This window comes from Prunus avium, chromosome 4, assembly GCF_965620075.1.
Source record: "Prunus avium chromosome 4, drPruAviu1.hap1.1, whole genome shotgun sequence".
NCBI lineage: Eukaryota > Viridiplantae > Streptophyta > Magnoliopsida > Rosales > Rosaceae > Prunus > Prunus avium.
This window is the reverse complement of record NC_142287.1, coordinates 34,270,786-34,289,704: the sequence shown is the minus strand read 5'-3', so window position 1 is coordinate 34,289,704 and position 18,919 is coordinate 34,270,786. Positions and strand designations below refer to the sequence as shown.

At 36.5% G+C, this 18,919-nt stretch overlaps 3 protein-coding genes across 4 annotated transcripts in view; 1 reads left to right on the top strand and 2 right to left on the bottom strand.

Annotated features, from left to right (window-relative positions):
• The window catches only part of LOC110746114 (uncharacterized), a 36,977-nt gene that overhangs the window by 3,467 nt on the left and 14,591 nt on the right, over window positions 1-18,919 (bottom strand). The window contains exon 1 of one of the 2 annotated variants that reach the window (XM_088252130.1): window positions 289-907. The exons of the other annotated variant lie outside the window; for it this stretch is intronic. Within the exon in view, the coding sequence (XP_088108256.1) occupies window positions 289-862 (574 nt within the window). The 5' untranslated portion in view covers window positions 863-907. Of the gene's footprint in view, window positions 1-288; window positions 908-18,919 lie in introns of those variants that run through there. 2 annotated transcript variants of the gene reach the window in all.
• Window positions 6,091-7,198, top strand: LOC110746111 (protein translocase subunit SECA2, chloroplastic-like). Its single transcript, XM_088252457.1, has 4 exons — window positions 6,091-6,147; window positions 6,228-6,417; window positions 6,555-6,678; window positions 7,115-7,198. Exons 1-4 carry the CDS (start codon window positions 6,120-6,122, stop codon window positions 7,196-7,198), a joined length of 426 nt encoding a protein of 141 aa, XP_088108583.1. The 5' UTR covers window positions 6,091-6,119.
• On the bottom strand, window positions 11,643-17,079 carry LOC110746115 (uncharacterized). The gene is made up of 6 exons (XM_088252128.1): window positions 16,382-17,079; window positions 15,670-15,741; window positions 15,180-15,539; window positions 14,058-14,111; window positions 12,120-13,847; window positions 11,643-12,001 (listed from the first exon to the last, which is right to left on the bottom strand). The coding sequence occupies exons 1-6, from the start codon at window positions 17,064-17,066 to the stop codon at window positions 11,643-11,645; spliced, it is 3,258 nt and encodes a 1,085-aa protein (XP_088108254.1). The 5' UTR covers window positions 17,067-17,079.

Genomic DNA, 18,919 nt, shown 5'->3' with positions numbered 1-18,919 from the left:
TATGCATTGCATGCATTATAGTGTTCTCCAGCATGCATCATTAGTTGTCATGTATCCCAACATGAATAGACCCAACTACCCTCACAGTTAAAAACCAAATACAGAATCTCTTCAAGTGAGATTTCTTTAGTATTGCATGACCTGCAAGTAATAAAAACGGAGTCTAATTTTCTAAAGAAAAAAGAACAAATTGGACTTATAGATTAATATCAAAATGTTTAAAACGTAATGATAGACCAACAGTAGAGGAGTCTAGATAATCTAGATAACCTGTTGACACATACGTACCTGATAGTTGGTTAATGCTTAGATCAATTACTTGTAGTGTAGATAAGTTGAAGATAGTCGCGGGTATGGAACCTGAAAAATTATTACCATACAAATAGAAGCTTTGAAGTTTGGGGAAGGACCCAAACCACGATGGAATGGATCCCATGAAATTGTTGTATCCGAAGCTAATAAACCTCAAGCGACGCAAATAAGACAATTCATGGGGCAAAGTACCATGGAAGCTGTTATTTTTGAAGCTTAGTGCAACAAGGAATGAGAGGTTGCCTAAGTGTGGTGGAATGGTGCCAATAAAACCCATGTATGAGAGATTCAATGATGCTACTCTGAGATGGCGAGCACCACAAGTAACGCCAACCCAGTTGCAGACGGAGGTGGTGGTTGACCAGTTGACCAAGATGTTGTGAGGGTCACTGGTGATATGGGATCTCAGAGCAAGAAGAGCAGCCTGGTCCGTGGTGATGTTGGTTTGTGTTGCATCTGTGCCGATAGTTAATTCAGCCATATATAGAGAACTGTACTGCAGCACCAGCAAGAACGTGATTGACAAGAGGAAATGATTTCTCTCCTCCATGAGCACCGCAAACAGAGAACTTTTCCTTCCAACTGCAAAGTGTGTTTCCTTTTCTTTTTTTTCCCCAAATGAAAATTGAAATCATTGAATAATAGTAGTTGCAAACAGAGACAAGTTGGCAATGAGTGGGGCACATGATTGCACCGTGAGGGATGGAATCCTTGTCCTAAAGGCATCTGTTTCCGAGACACCACGGCGTTTCCCCTATGCAACGACGCAGACTCGTAATTAAGGAAGAATTGACAATGGGCATCTCTTCTTCACAAAAGTAGGAGAACTTTACAACCTCATAAAACGCCCAGGTGGCCCAACCAATGCTTTACGCTCTTAGGCCACCTTCTTCCAAAACTCAATTATTTTACACACACAAACACATGATCTTTCATTCCCAAAACTACTAATCGTATGTCTGTGATTCCAAAGCCCATTTCTAAGTTGAATCCATTTTTGGAAAAAATGATTATTTGAAAAATTGGTGAAAATCTGAATACGAACAGACATGTATATTGTAAAAAGAAAATAAGCATACGGTGCTGGTCCATGAGACAATTGGAGTGAACAGAAAGGTTGAAGCTTCAGATCCAAAATCCAATCTTTCCGTCCCCTCCCTATGCACCAAATTCTCCATCTCTACCACATGATTGCACCGTGAGGGATGGAATCCATGTAACCCTACCTCATTTCTATCATTATAGTCAAGTGAAAGAGAGGGGACATGCAAGATGCGTATAGATGTGGAATAGTTTGAGTGACACTATACTTGTAGGATTGCAATGCAAGTAATATAACAAGTCTTTGAGGGTTGTTGTAGGTCAATTTCCATAAGAGTAGTGCTATTTGTATTACATTTACTGACCAAATTGTTGATCACCTCTATGTGGGTCCCATATACATTAGATGGTCAATAAATATGGTACAAATAGTATTATTATTTCTATAAAGACATTTATCATAGCAAGTAGTAAGGTATATTGCAATCACGGCTAATACTCATCGAGCAAGTATATCCCAACATTAAATTTAAGTTTAATAAATATATGGGTTTCAGAGAGATTGGCGAAGAATTTAATTATCAAGTGGCTCCTTTGGTGATTTGGAAACCACAAGTGGGGATGGAATCAAATTAATTAATTGACATTTGAACATGACATGAAAGGAATTGAAACTGACCTTAGAAAAACCAACGGCCCTGTGAGAATTTGGCGTGGTTCACTCCAATTAATATTGTAGGACTTTGTCAGAATTCGGTTTCTAAACTCCAACATTGTAGATTCCTCTAAAAGAGGAAAAAAAAACTTGTATGAAACAGAGATAGCACTGTTTTGCTATCCTCAACTAATCATAAACTGCCACATGAAAAAGTTATTACGGGTGGCACCATGATTGGCCGGGAATAGCAAAATAATGTTATCCCCATTTCACACAAGTGTTTCTCCTAAAAGAGACTTAATAGCACCAGTCCCAAGATACCATGTTTGTCAATGAGAACATCTAAGAAGAAAATAAACCAAAATTGCTGATTCTAATTAGAAAAGAACAAAACTTAAGGGCACGTTTGTTTAGGAAGATTTGGATTTGAGAGTCCAAATCCAAATCTTTATGTTTAGGCCAAGTTTCATGGAGTTGATTTGAATTTAGATAAAATCTAGTGTGAATCTGAAATACCAAATAAAACATTACTGAAACGACATTTAATAAAAATATCACCATTACGGGCATTGGACCTCAGGGACATATTTAAAAGGCATCACTGGACTAGTGTTTTGTATCACCGCCAATATCTTCCTCTATTTTTGTTTTTTCCTTTTTTTTCATAAATGTTTTCATTGACTTTGTATTTCTTCATTTTTTGCTTCAAAAATATCTAGTTATTCAGGCTCAATGACATCCAAGTCATTCTGCTTTAGGTTTTCGGCAACTACCTCCCAACCGAAGGATCCAAACCGAAAAGATGTTTACTTCCCTTGAGTTAAGGTAAGCAACTCAAGGTTTGTCAAGGTAGAAGATTTATTATATGGAAGATCTTGCATGTCCGTCCGATGGGGTTGATGTGTTTGCTATAACACATTCAGTTTCTGGTCTAGTCATGTTCCATGTATATTTTAATATTTAGGAGAAAGGTAGGTGACCGTGAGGATGGAGATGGATGCATGCATGGAAATCATCATGTCATCAAATTAATATATGATCATATCCAAACATTCAGTTATTCTGTTTTTTTTTGTTTTTTGGGTAATTAAAATATTTAGTTATTGAGAGCTTCTATAATGATGCTTCAACCCAAGTTTGTTGCTTCTTGGCATGGGGTAGCAGCAGTGGAGCTCCCAAAAACCCTCCTCTGGCATGGGGTAGCAGCCGTGATTTATGCATATATAATGTACTGCAACAAAAGCCCAGTTATATATATATATATATATATAACTAGATCACACACGTATATGATTAGGCCGTTTATGCATCAAGGCAAGGCAAGGCAATAAATCATAATTTGACTAACTAAATGAAATATCAATTACCTGTCAAATTGTTGATGCCAAGATAAATTTCCCTTAACTGGGTTAAGTTTCCTATTTCTTTTGGTACCCTCCCTGTTATGTATGCCAAAGACACATAAAACAAGAAGGTCAAATGTAATGATTGATCAACAATAGATTCTTAGATAGCGTGTTGATATATACGTGCCTGATAGTTGATTTTCTGTTAGATCAATTACTTGCAATGTAGATAAGTTGAAGATAGTCGAGGGTATGGAACCTGAAAATTGATTGCCATACAATTTGAAGGTTTGAAGTTTAGGGAAGGACCCAAACCACAACGGAATGAGTCCCATAAAATTGTTGTATCCGAAGCTAATCAACTTCAGCCGATGCAAATAAGATAATTCATGGGGCAAGGTGCCGTGGAAGCTGTTGTTTATGAAGTGCATCTGAACTAGATATGAGAGGTTGCCAAGGTTCGGAGGAATGGTGCCGGTGAGTCCCATGTGAGAGATGTTTAAGACTGAAACTCTAAGGTGGCGAGCACCACAAGTAACACCAACCCAGTTGCAAACAGAGGTGGTGGCTGACCAGTTGACCAAGATGTTCTGAGGGTCACCGAGGATATGGGCTTTCAGAGCAAGAAGAGCACCCTGGTCCGTGGTGATGTTAGTTTGTGCTGCACCTGTGCCTCGAGTTGATTTAGCCACATATATACAACCATAGAGTACCAGCAACAACGTTATTGACAAGAGGAAATGACTTCTCTCCATGAGCACTGAAAGCATAGAGAAGTTCCTTCCAACTTCAAAGTCTATTTCCTTTTCTTTTTTTCTTTTTCTTTTTCCAATTGAAAACTTGAAATCATTGAAAAATTTGTTGCAATGGCAGTCTATGAAGATAGAACAAGTTGCCAAAGAGTGGGGCAAATGACATAGACGGGTAAGAAAGGAAGAACGGCCTCACTCTTTGGCAACTTGTTCTATCTTCATAGACTGCCACTGCAACAAATTTTTCAATAACGTCTATGTCATTTGCCCCACTCTTTGGCAACTTGTTCTATCTTCTATTTCGTTTAGGTGTACTATTTTTGCATGGTGGAACCTTGAGCTGTAAGAGTGCTTGTAACTATGCTGCTAAGATAAATCTCCCTTAACTGGGTCAAGTTGCCAACACTTTTGGGTATGCTTCCATCGAAATTGTTAAACCCCAAGGATAATATAAGAAGCTCTTTGCATTGCCGTAATTTGGATGGGAGTGGACCACCAAACTGATTGTAAGAGAGAGACAATCGTTGAATACTTGGAAGATGATGACATATAGCGTCTGGAACACTACTACTCGAGTTGTTTCCTGAGAGAGCTAAATTAGTTAAACAAGACATGTTGAAGACAAACGCAGGAACATGACCCTTTAGGGCATTGAATTGCATAGACAACCCCTCCACCAAAGAGCTGATCTCGTTTGGAATTTCTGGAAGGGAAAAAAAAAAAAAAACAGTAGGTACATAATAACATTGGAGAGTTGGGATAATGGGCTTGGCTATAGGTTCAGCTTTGGATTTGGCGCTGATTAATAATAATTATATTAATCAAAGACACGGACCTTGGGGCTCCTGGGCTTTGGAAAAATTTAATTAAGACACCCAAACGAAAATAAGCATTTTATTTTTTTCATTTTTGACATATCCTTTCAATTTAAATTTGAATGAAATTAGGTTTGAAAATTGCACAAAATAATTTAAAATACTTAATTACTATTTATTGAGCAATTTATGAAATAAGTAACATATTTAAATATTCGCTAAAGAAATAATAATTAAAACATAACTACTAATTAAAGTAATTCAAAAAGGCTAAGATATTACTTAATTACATATATTAAATTAAAGAAGTTGGCCAAAAAGAAAAAGTAAAGAAACTAATTTTATATTTTTAAAATTAAAAATTTTAATAAAAATTAAATAAACACTTCTCCCGACAAAATTTCATCGGCACAGGTCTATGCCGGCAAAAATTTGCCGGATTAGGTTTCTTGCGACGAAAATACCTCTGCCGACGAAATTTCGTCGGGAGAGGTCTTCTTAAAAAAAATAAATATAAACTTAGGATATTTAAAGGTTAATTAATTTTTTAAAATTTTATTGTTAGTAATTAAATAACATATTTGCCTTATTTAATTAGTTAAATTAGTATTTATATTTTAATCATTATTTATTCAGTGAATAATTAGTATTGATTTTTTTAATTAACTTCATGAATTATATTACTTAATAAATAGTAAGTTTCTGAGTCTCACCAACTTCATTCTCCCTGCCGTCTAATTTATCACCCAAATATAGTAGCATTTTGTGTTACTTAAACTTCTTAATTAATAAACACTCACTATTCTAAACATTGTGTCAGTACTTCAAATGTATTGCTATATTTTGAACTAGAATACAGTAGGTAATCAGTTTAAAAATTATCAATGTATGAATGCCTTTGTGTTAAAAATAAATAGATAGTGTATATTAGTAAGCATGCCTTTGTATTACTGATTGCTGCGACCATATCTTGCTTGGCCTGTTTTTCATATTTTATACATCTTTGCTTTATTTGTTAATAAATCTAGCTGAGTTTCATATTCTTGTTTTTACTAAATTCTCCTATTCGATTTAACGTGCAAATATCACATTTCCTTCCGCACCTTTGTTGTTAATTGACTCGATGGAAGTCTAATAGGTACATGCAAGCAGTGGTAGATGAAATTGGAGTTTGGGTAAGCTTTTGAAGGAGTTTATGACAATTTCTGGGAAACTACTGGATGGTGAGCTGATACATTATTATCCTTGTCCTGCATTTCCTGGTTTGTTTGACGTAAATTCTCATGGAATGGATATTCTCCAGATTCATTTGCCGGAATTACAGAGGAAGCTTTATTAAAATCTCTTGCACACTCACATGAACTAAACTCTGTAGATCTTGATGACATTCACCTTCCAAACTTGCCAAGACCGCCAAAGGCCTTCAGAGGAATCCGCAAGAAGAGCTCTTCATTGAAACGTTGGCTTGCTATATGCTCTGATGATTTGACTAAGTGAGTGAACTTTGTGCTTGTGTGTGCGCATAATACCCATATTTGAGCATGCTATTTTTATTTTGTGTCATTTCTTTTTTGCTTTTTACTTTTTACAATATTATGAGTTTTATCATCCCCTGATATGTCTAATGTAGGAACGGACGGTACCATGCTACTACTAACCTCCTCCACAAGTACCTTGGAGGTTTTTTAATTGTTTCATACTTGGATGTTATTGAAGAGTCTGGTTACGATGATGCATATGTGAAGGAAGTTGAAGTAATAATCTTCTCGTCAAGCATACTTTAATTTATTTTTTTCATATCTACAATAGGTGATGAATGCTAACATGGATTTATTAACTTATGATTATATTGCCTTTAAGAAGAAAAAAAAGACACCTGCACTCATAAGTTGGAATATTTGTTGCTATATGATTACGTAAATATGACACCTGCTTAATGGTTCTAAATAAATGAGTTTGAGTTTGAGTTTGCTCTAGAAATGGGATTATTTACTTTGATTCCAGGTAGAAATTCCAGTTTTCTAGGTTTAAGGTTTAGAAGTAGAATAATCGCTTTGCTTACAGATTTTCTTACCAGTAGTTATTGTGCTCATTTATTCTTTAGTAGAACTACCAGCACCTTACCTGTTTTTATAGTGTTCCTTTTAACAATTAATTTTTTTTCTTAACTAAAATTTCATCTGAAAACAGAGAGCAGTTCTGGTGAAAACCCTTGATTGTTTCGGGAGGGACCATCTTGTAAACATGAACATGCTCAGTACATCAACTGTGTGAATTATATTCATGTGTATGTTGATTTTGTCAAGTCATAGATTTTGAGATATTGTCATGTGTCCACTTTAAAATAGAAATCAAACTTTTTTTACAGTTGGATTTATTTCTTAATTTTTATCTTATGAAATAATATTAAGAAATTTGGAAAACTTCAAACTTCTCTTAACCATTAACTTGAATACTGAATACAATTTAAATAGCAAAATAACAAAGCAACTAAGCTAAATAATAGGATCAACTAATGCACGACTAAACCATGACATTCAGCCACTAACCATGACTCCATGACAACTTGGACTCTCTATTAACTAGCAACTAAACAAACAAGTCCCTAAAGAATGGGACTTCCACAACTTAACAAGATAATCATAAACCTAATAAATAGAATAATAAATATTCTTTACAAAGCAGCGGCAAAGCACCCAAGTGGCCGTAGTTGCAGGCTTGCAGCAACCACACCAAGTAAGAAGTATTGAATTTCCATCTATATATTATTGTCTTTAAAATTTAAATAAAATTATACCAAAACAAAACGGCATGAAATATATGTCATAGGATAGGATCCATTAATTAAAGCGCTGCACAAGAGGGTGGTTTATTTGGGCGGCGCTAGGCGGGTCTGGGCGGGTTTGGCTGCCAGGGTGGGTCTGGTTCTTTTCTTTTGTTCTTATAGCCTACTGCCTAGCGATTTTTCAAACTTATGCACTGCAGGGCTGGCCTAGGTGGCGCTGGGAGGGTCTGGGCGGAGTTAGGCGGGTCTGGGCGGCGCTGGGAGGGTCAGGGAGGCTCTAGGCGGGTCTGGGCGGAGCTAGGCGGGTCTAGGCGGCGCTAGGCGTCCCTAGGCGGTGCTAGGCGGCGCTAGGCGGCCCTAGGCGGCACTAGGCGGGTCTAGGCGGCGCTAGGCGGGTCTGGGTGCTAGGGTGGGTCTGGTTCTTTAGGGTTTAGGGTCTGGGTGCCAGGGTGTGTCTGGTTCTTTTCTTTTGTTCTTTTATCCTACCGCCTGGCCATTTTTCAAACTTCATCTATCTTTGCTGAGGCCATTTTTATTTTGTTCAATATGTGCATTTGGCAAGATATAAAAAAGGCACGAAAAAAAACAAAGTTTTATGTCATATATTAGTAATATGTTAATTAAAAGGGACGTACTGATAGTTGGTTATTGTTGAGATTGGTTACTTGAAGTGAAGATAAGTTGAAGATAGAAGTGGGTATGGAACCTGAAAATTGATTGCCATACAAGTTGAAGGTTTCAAGTTTGGGGAAGGAGCCAAATCACGATGGAATGGTTCCCATAAAGTTGTTGTATCCGAAGCTAATCAACTTCAGCCGGTGTAAATAAGACAATTCTTGGGGCAAGGTGCCATGAAAGCTATTGTTTCTCAAGGGCAGCTCAACAAGAAACGAGAGGTTGCTGAGGTGCGGAGGAATGGTGCCGGTGAGTCCCATGTAAGAAAGGTTCAAGACTTCAACTCTAAGGTGGCGAGCACCACAAGTAACGCCAACCCAGTTGCAAACGGAGGAGGTGGTTGACCAGTTGACCAAGATGTTTTGAGGGTCAGTGGTGATATGAGATTTGAGAGCAAGAAGAGCAGACTGGTCTGTGCTGATGTTGGTTTGTGCTTCTGTCGTGGTTAAGTTAGCCATATATATAGAATAAAAGTGTACAAGAGACAACAAGAGGAAACGAGTTCTGTCCATTTTGTGCATGTGGCTGGAGATGTATGCAAATGTGAAATTGTTGACAGTGCTTTCTGGAAAAGCTAGAAGGGAAAAGCGAGGAGGTAATCGATCACAACTTCAACAATTAAGAAAAATGAGGGAAAACGGAGAGAAGAAAACAATCGAACCTTGCCAATTTTAATTTTAATCTTAATTTTTTTTTGTAGTAAAAGTAAAATAAAGTACGAACATAGTAGATAAAATAAAGGTTTATTTACTGTAGCGCCCCCTGAAACTTTGGTTAAATCTCACTTTATCCTCTGAAAGTTAAAATTGCCCACTTTGCCTCCTTGATCGATGTTTTGCATCTCAATTTACCCCCCACTGTCAAGTCAGTCAAAAACTCTGTTAAAAATGCCAATGCGGCACGAATGGGACCCAGAATTTTGTTAAATTGGATGCCACGTAGGTGCCATGTGTAAAAAAAATAAAAAGAAAGATTTTCTTTTTAAAAAGTTAATTCAACTATTATTAATAAAAGAAAAACAAAAGAAAAAATTAACAGGAAATTAAAAAACCAGCAGCGTCGTCTTCTCCACACCACGCCACCCCCTCCACCATTCGCAACTAACAGATCTCTTCCCTCACCCCACCCCATCCCTTCGTACCTAGTATCTATAAAATGTGGTCTCCTTGTAATAGGGAATTGCCTTAAAATATTGCCTAGATCATGATTATCCTTCATGATTGTTGTGATTTTGATGATGATGGTGTAAAAGGTCGGCTGGACTTTCAAGGCAGAGGGGAGAAGAAGGGCCTCCATCCCAATGCCCCCCTACCCCAAGCCATCCCTTATCTCTCTCCAGATCCGACAAGCCTGAAACTCCAGATTTGCTGAGGATTCAACCCAACTGCCATCCCAGATTTGTTGCAGACTCAACCTATCCGCAATACCATATCCATTTTTTCTGTGGGAATGGCTTGTGGTGGGTTTGGGTGGATATGGATGATGATGGGTGGTGGTTGGTTGCAAAGGGAGGAGGAAGAATGATGGGGGCAATCATTTTTTCCATCGCGGTAACTTTCACAAATGTTGTCGATGGATTGACTGCGCAAAAAGTAATTGACTCTATCTCCCCTGTTGACCCAAAAGATCAACACCAACCGCTCCATCAAGGTCGATATCAATGGCAAGGAAGAACGACACAGTAGGTTTTTTTTTTCCTTGGTCTGGGTAATTTTGTTTTCTTTAATTGATCAGCAACTTCATTTATTGTTTTACTTGTAAGTATGAAATTATTGTTAATACGTATTGCAGTTCTTGGTAAGCATGAAATTCGATTTACAACTTTGTAAGCTTCAAAACCTGAACTCATAATAGTGTGGAGATAATCCGGTCGTTAATTAGCATTTGGTGAGGTTAATTTGCTGAAAAAAACAAAGAGAAGAGGAAAGCTTTGGCTTTTTGTTCGGGCTGCCATTGATTCTGTTCCTGAAGGAAATCGTAAGTGGATCATCATCCATGTTAGGAAAGGGGCGTACAGGCAATTCACCATCAATTAGAGCCTCTTTTGGAATTAATTAATAAGTTTTTTTATTTTTAATGTATTACGTTATGTAATGCATTATATTTTTTTAGAAGAAAATCTTTCTTTTTAATTTTTTACACATGGCACCTACGTGGCATCCAATTTAACAAAATTGTGGGTCCCATTCGTGCCACGTTGGCATTTTTAACAGAGTTTTTGATTGACTTGACGGTGGGGGGTAAATTGAGATGCAAAACATCAGTCAAGGAGGCGAAATGGGCCATTTTAACTTTCAGGGGGTAAAGTGAGATTTGACCAAAGTTTCAGGGGATGCTACAGTAAATAAGCCAAAAATAAAATTACATAGTTGTAACATTTGTGTTTTTTTTTTTTTTTTTTTCTTAACGAAGACATTTTGTGGAATATTACTAATTTTTGACAAAGACTATATTTGATGAAGTTAGGCCATCTCCAATCATGGGCTATATCCCAAATATAGCCCTAAAATAATGCAAAATCCATCTCCAGCCGTGGGCTAAATAAAATTTTGGCAAAATTTGGAGGGCTACATTTGGCCCTTTAGCCCTTCAACCAGGCCACATATAGCCCACCTTTAGTCTAGGCCAAATTTTTGTGGGCCCATGCATTTGCTTTTTAAAAGCCAATAGTAAAGTAAGTTGATGTTATAGGTGAATATATATAATAAAATATGAAGGATCCTAAAACATAGGCTTGCATGGCTGGAGATAGAAAAATTTAGCCATGCACTATTCTTTAAAAAATTAATATTTTAAAGGCCTAAATTTTTAACTCTGGACTACATTTAGCCTTATGACTGGAGATGGCCTTAACAACCTATTTCTTATCTTTAGAATGATCACTAGTCAATAATTCTTAATTAAATTAATATGGTGGTAACTTGTAAGCTTCTTAAATAATTTTCAATACATTAATCTAAAAAATGACTTAACAAGTAAGTAATCATTATATGACTTCTTCCTTGGTGATTTCGATTTATCTCATTTCAGCATATTATACACCACAAATCCAAAGGGTTGACTATTTAGACAAAGAAATGTTATCAACGAGCTCTCTAACGCGCCAAATGACAAATTTCTGGTGGACTAACCAACCTATATGAATTTCCTCATTCAGATTTTAGTTGGAAGGACATGCAAAAGCAGAGAAACATAAATATTTGAGGTAAATGAATTTCCTTATTTTGTACATGTAAAAGCAGAGGAACAAAACTAACACTAAACAACTCTAGTATCCTTCAAAAACTTGATCTTGATTTTATTGAGTGTGACCACAACTTCTTGCATACTCATCCTTTCTTCTGGCGATTCTGCAGAACAAGCAAGACCCAATCTCATAATGGATGATAAACAATCCCTTTTGGCTACAAAATGATCTTCCTCTGCCCCAAGTAAATTTGCATCCACAACTTCAACGATTGCATCTGGTAGCAGTGCATTTGAAACCCATTGCTTTAAATTCATTTCCCCAACAAACATCTCATTTGTTGGCTTCCTTTTTGTGAATGTTTCCATCAGTACAATTCCAAAACTGTACACATCCCCTTTAGTTGAAACAATTCCTTCCATTCCGTACTCTGCAATATATATGATGAGAAAAATATGATTATAAGTTCATTGTTCATTGCTTGCTTCTTAGAAACAAAAAAAGACAACATATATATATTATGTTGGAAAATAAATTAGAAACATCACCTGGAGCCATGTACCCAACTGTGGCTAGGGTCATGGTTTGGGTCATAGAATCTCCTCCACCCAACAATTTTGCAATTCCAAAATCAGCAACATGTGCAACCATATCATTGTCTAGTAGTATATTGCTTGGCTTCAAATCACAGTGGACAATAGGTACTCCATAACCATGATGAAGGTATTCCAATGCTGCCGCAACATCTGACAATATAGTCAACCTCTCTAGGATATTCAAAGAACAGTTCTCAGAATACAACCACTTCTCAAGGCTCCCATTAGGCATGTAGTTCAGTACTAAGGCTTTGAAATCAATTTGAATGCAACAGCTGATGATTTTGATAAGGTTCCGATGACGAATATTGCTTAGCATTTCCAATTCCCTATCAAAACTCCTGAAAGCCCCTTCTAGCTGTAAATTGAAAACCTTTACTGCAACATCTATTCCATCTGAAAGTGTCCCTTTATATACTGAGCCAAAACCCCCACTTCCAAGTAAGCTGTTTTCGTTAAATCCATTTGTCACCCTTAGAAGTTCTAGGCGTGAAACTCTTCTCCAAAAAAATTGAGGCAACGAGGTAGCCTCTCTTGCAACTTCCACATTCCTCCTTCGTAGTACAAAGATAGATGCGGAGGCCACTAAGAAAATCACTGATATGATCCCTGGGATGATATAGTTAGCTTTTCTCCAATTTAGATCACGTGTACTATTTTTGCATGGTGGAACATGGAGTCGGAGTGCACCACAGAGTGCACTGTTTGAGACAAATGATTCTGCGGAGAAATTTTGAAAGGGTCCACCAGTTGGAATTTGTCCTTGGAGCCTGTTGAAAGACAAATCCAGATACTTGAGAAGTAAGAGGGCTTCTAAAGACCTTGGAATCACTCCAGATAGATTATTTCTGGATAAATCCAAGAGTTGCAGGCTTAGCAAGCCGTCAAATGAACTTGGAATAGGGCCTTCCAAATTATTATTTGCCAAGGATAGATTAACCAAATTCGGAAGACCCCCAAGAGTTCTTGGTATAATACCAAATAAATGGTTATTTGATAAATCTACCAATGTTGCAACTTTCAAGTTTCCAATATCTTGTGAGAGATGTCCAGTTAGAGAATTGGATGATAAGTTTACATGCAAGATATCGGCAAGTCTCCAAAAAGTAGAAGGTATTGTGAAACTCAGTGAATTGGACTCTAGTGATAGAGTTCTTAGAGATGTGGCTAAATTGCCCAAGCAGGAAGGTATAGAACCAGATAGCTGATTACTACCCAAAAATAATTCAACTAGGTTATCTAGTTGACAAAGTTGACGTGGGATGTATCCTTGCAACTCATTGTCATTCAAATACAAACCTTGGAGATTTCCTAGTCTCTCCACAGAAGTTGGAATTGATCCGCTCAATTGATTGTATCCCATGTCTAAGGCTATCAAGCTGCTCAAGTTGCCAATATCAATGGGAATGTTACCCCTCATGTTGCAACCACTTAAATCAAATTGTTGAAGCGACGATGATGAGCAATTCCGAAGGGAATCATCAAGTCTGGCATTTAACGGATTTTTTGACAACTGTAGTCTTTTCAAATTTCCAAGATTAGCCAAACAAGAGAGAGTGGTTGCTTCTGGAGTGGAAGTGTCAATCGTTAAATTATTCGTTGATAAGCTAAGCCACTGAAGGTTTTTTAAGCCACAGAGCGTCCCCGGAATAAACCTTGTAAATGAGTTTACGCCCAAGTCTAGCTTCGTGAGCATAGAAGCATTGGACAGGTTGGGGATTACTCCGCTGAGCTCATTTTCTGGTACATATAGTCCTTGTAGGTTTGGAATCCCAAGGCCTATTTTTGCTGGGAGGCTACCCGATAGCTGATTCAGACCAAGCACCATTACTTTTACCGTGGAGATATTGAAGATTGAGGATGGGATGAGACCATTCAGATTATTATCACCGGCTGCAAAATACTCTAAATTTTGAAGATCACCTATCTCATCTGGTATAGTGCCTGCCACAATGTCACACCCGTTGCATGTTAACTTTGCCTCAGCATTATGTAATATATATGTAATATAATCTAACCTACCCCATGTACTCGATCATGACTTTTAGTATAAAATGTCACAGTCATATTATTAATTAATACAATAATAATTACAGGCAAATCTTTAAAAAGAAAATAAAAGCACTAAAAAGATTTGTGTTAGAAACAAATTGAGAAATCGGGCCTATGTAGTGGAGATGAAAATATATGGTTTACAAAATGTCATATTCCCTTGAGCAAAACACGTTTGAGTTTGCATGTCTTTATACATCTTTTTTTTTTTCCTACTTTGGTTAACCTTTCATTTGGACATTCTGACTTAGATAGAACGTTTTATTAGGCAAGTCAATCTGTTATATTCATAATGAACTATCTCCCTCATTTACTAAAATTTGAAATAGTTAAATAATGATAAATTATGCAATAAAAAAAAAAGAAGACAAAACATAGTTGGAGCACCATACAGGAATGGCAATGGGTCGAATCGGGGGTGGGTATGCAATTCTCATCCCCATTTCCGTTAAGTATTTTCCTCCCATACCCTCCTTCATACCCACAATATTTAAATTGGGGATTCCCCATAGCCGTCTTTATTAGAAAAAGGATTCCACGACCGGCCCCATTATGAAAAAGTTAAAAAATAAAAAGCTACTTTATTGAATGAGAAAAAAGCACTATAAGATATGCATAAATTTAATTTTTATCAACTAAAAATCTAGACTATTTAAAACAAATTAAAACATGTTCAAGACATGATCATTATTATAGCGGTAGCACCACCATCACACATCTTAATAATATATATTTTATGAAAAATAATTTTTGTATATTCTAAACGAGGAGGGTTTAAGTTGGGGAATAGAATATCATCCCTACCCCTCCCCGAACACCATACCCGAAAAATTCCCTGAACCAGTCCCTATATCCGTTTCTTATCATTCATTCCAGACCCATTAGGATTGAATCCCCGCGAAGACCCTTACCCATGGGGAAAATTGTCATCCCTAACCATAATTATGAAATTTCAATTACCTGTCAAATTGTTCATGCCAAGTGCAATCGCGGTTAACTGGGTTAAGTTCCCAATATTTTTGGGTATGCTTCCACTGAAATTGTTATCCTCTAGTGATAATACAAGAAGATGTCTGCATTGCCATAATTTGGATGGAACTGGACCAGCAAACTCGTTGCGACCCAAATTGACCATCTTAATATAAGGAAGATGTTGGCATATATTATCTGGAAGACCACCACTCAAGCCGTTTCCATATAGAGCCAAAGTAGTCAAAGACGTCATGTTGAAAATAGCCACAGGAACATGCCCTTTTAGGGCATTATCTTGCACAATCAACATCTCCAACTGATCTAAAGAACCAATCTCGTTTGGAATTTCTGAAAAAATAATTAAGATAGATGCACATGTATATGTTAAACTCATGATTTATGCACATATAATGTACTGCAACAACAGCCGAGTCATATATAATAATTGGATCACATCAAGGCAATGCAACAAATATACCGTTGAAATTGTTGGAGTCAAGATATATCTCCTTTAGCATTGTTAAGTTCCCTATTTCTCTTGGTATCCCACCTGTTATGTATGCCAAATAAAGACTCATAATACATTTAAATAAATGAAATTATAAAAAACACCATGACAAATATTATAGAAAAACTCTTACAATGCCTATTTGGAGAAAAAAAAAACCCTCACTTGTCACTTGTCACTTTCTAATTGGTTAGTATGTTACAATATTTTCACCTAAAGGTACAATATGGAGTTTTTCTATAGTATTGGATTTGAAGGGTGTTTTTAATAAAATAAAATAAAATAAAATGTCATGTTACAATGAGCCTATATGTAAAAAGCCTATAAATATTCCCTATAGATCCTTCATTATTTACAATCTATGTCATTATCCCTCGATGCCCAACATGTTTTTATCATTTGTAGCCGACAAGTAGTCTCTAGTTTCATAAATGTAAGTTTTGTAAAAGTTTTTGAGTATAGCAAAAAACAACCATGAACCCAACTACCCTCCAAATTAAAAATCAAATGCATATTCTATTCAAGTGTTTTTTTAGCATCGCATCACCTGCAAGTAAGAAAAAATGAGTCTAATTTTCTAAATAAAAAAGAACAAACTGAGCTTATCGATTAATAAAACAATGTTAAAACATAACGTTATATGAACAATAGAGTCTAGATAACCTTATTGACGCATACGTACCTGATAGTTGGTTATTAACTAGATTAATTGCTTTCAGTGTAGATAAGTTGAAGATAATCGTGGGTATGGAACCTGAAAATTGATTGCCACGCAAATTGAAGGCTTGAAGTTTGGGAAAGGACCCGAACCACGACGGAATGGATCCCATAAAATTGTTGTATCTGAAGCTAATCAACTTCAGCCGACGCAAATAAGACAATTCATGGGGCAAAGTACCATGGAAGCTATTATTGTTGAAGTTCAGTGCAACAAGGAATGAGAGGTTGCCTAAGTGTGGTGGAATGGTACCTATGAAATCCATGTACGAGAGATTCAATGATGTTACTCTGAGGTGACGAGCACCGCAAGTAACGCCAACCCAGTTACATACAGAGGTGGTTGACCAGTTGGCCAAGATGTTGTAAGGGTCACTAGTGATATGGGTTTTCAGAGCAAGAAGAGCAGACTGGTCCGTGGTGATGTTGATTTGTGATGTACCTGTGCCGATAGTTAATTTAGCCATATACTGCAGCATCAGCAAGAACGTGATTGACAAGAGAAAACCACTTCTCTCCATGAGCGCTGAAAACAGAGAAGTTCCTTCCAACTTCAAAAGTGTTTCTCCTTTCCGATTGAAATCATTGAATAATTTGTTGCAGCGCCAATCTATATGAAGACAGAAAAAGTTGCCTAACAGTGGGCACATGATTCCACCCTCATGGAAGAAATTCGCAAGTAGTCAAATGCAACGACTTAGACTTGTAATGAAGGAAGAATGGACAATTTAGGCTCTGTTTGTTTCCACGCATGTTCACAAAAGTACATATTGTTTTAAAAATATATATATATGAATCACTATTACACGTTAACATTTTTTTAAACGTTTAATGGTTTTTGTATGGTGTATAATGTGATGCTTAAGACACATGACCCATCACATTGTAAAGCAAAACAAAAAAGTAGAAGAATTTTTCAGCGGATATGCAATTTTTTAAAGCTAATAGCTCAAAAAAAAAAAAAAACAACTAAATATCCATATAATTTAAACAATACTAATGTTATTCATAATTAATTGAAAAAAATAACATGACAATTAACCTACAATTGTTGCCGACGAGGTTTCATATCATGAAAACATCGCATTATATTTGCATTACTAATACAAGAAAAAACATCTTCTTTTTTTTTTTGGTCAAGTGAAAAAACATCTTTCTCAATGTAAACAACCAAGTTATCACTCAACCATTGATTCTCTATTTTGTTACGCAATGGTGTTTTTACAATATTCATAGCTAAAAAAGCTCTCTCAACCGAAGCAGTTGCAATGAGTAAAACCAAAGCCAATGTAAGAAGTAAATACACATAGTTGTATATTTTACTCCTTGTATTCACCAATTTTTTTGCCAGATCAATAATCCCGTTCAATTATGAAAGCTCAGTGCTGCTCTGCATAGCAACAATATAAAGCCCAAGTTGATCTTCAAGCTTCATGAGGTCTCAGTCATTAAATTCTTGAGGGTAAAATTTAGCAAAACGAAGTATTTTTTGTTTGTCAAAAGCTGCAAAATTATAAGCCGGACTCAAACATGCCATATAAAGAAGAAATTCAGTATTTACCTAAGTGAATCAATTATTTAATTCCACTAGTTGCTTATCAATGATAGTAAGAAATAGGTCCACACGATAATAATGGCGGTTTGTGATTTTTTGAGCTTTATGTTGTGATCTCCCTTGTGGTACAAATAAATAATCCATGTTAGGAATGTCAATATATCATTGTTGCCACAAAATATTGATACTTCGCCAAACAAACCATCAAAGTCAGCATCCCTCACGGATTGTAGTTTTTGCTTACAACTTTGGACCAACGTCATTGCATTCACAATATCTTGATCTTTCTTTTGTAATGCATCATCCATATCACAAATAATTGCATCAATGGTTTCAGCGGCATAAGAATTGACAAGATCTTTTTTGAATTTTAGGAGCAATATACTTCAGATTCCCTGGAAAGTTCTCAAACACAATGGCACGAACTTTCTCATCATGATCGGCAAGAAATTGCAAAAGCTCCACATAATTACCCTTATTGCTAGATGTTTCGCTTTCATCATGGCCGCGAAAAAGAAGACCTTGTCGCAATAAATATCTAGTGCAATCAAGTGCGACAGTAAATAGAATGCGATAATTAATACAAGCTTGGTCTGTCTATTTGATCACAATGGTTTCAACGTGTTACTTATGATTCATTAAATATGTACAATGTTGTGTAGCTTTATTGTGAAATCTTCCAACTTGTCCAACATGGTCCCTAAAATTCTCAGGTCCCTTCCTCCAATTTTTAAACCCTTTCTCAGTGAAGACATCACTTCCAGCCTTTCCTTGTTTATCAAAGTCGCATTTTAAAAAGATAACAATAAAGACAAAATGCATCATACTTTTCTTTATTATACTCCAACCAAACAAATGAATCAAACAATTTGACAAGAAAACGTCAATTACTCTCCCCCATAAGTGTTTGGGGCATGTCATTTTGGGTTTTAGGCTAACAAGGACCCC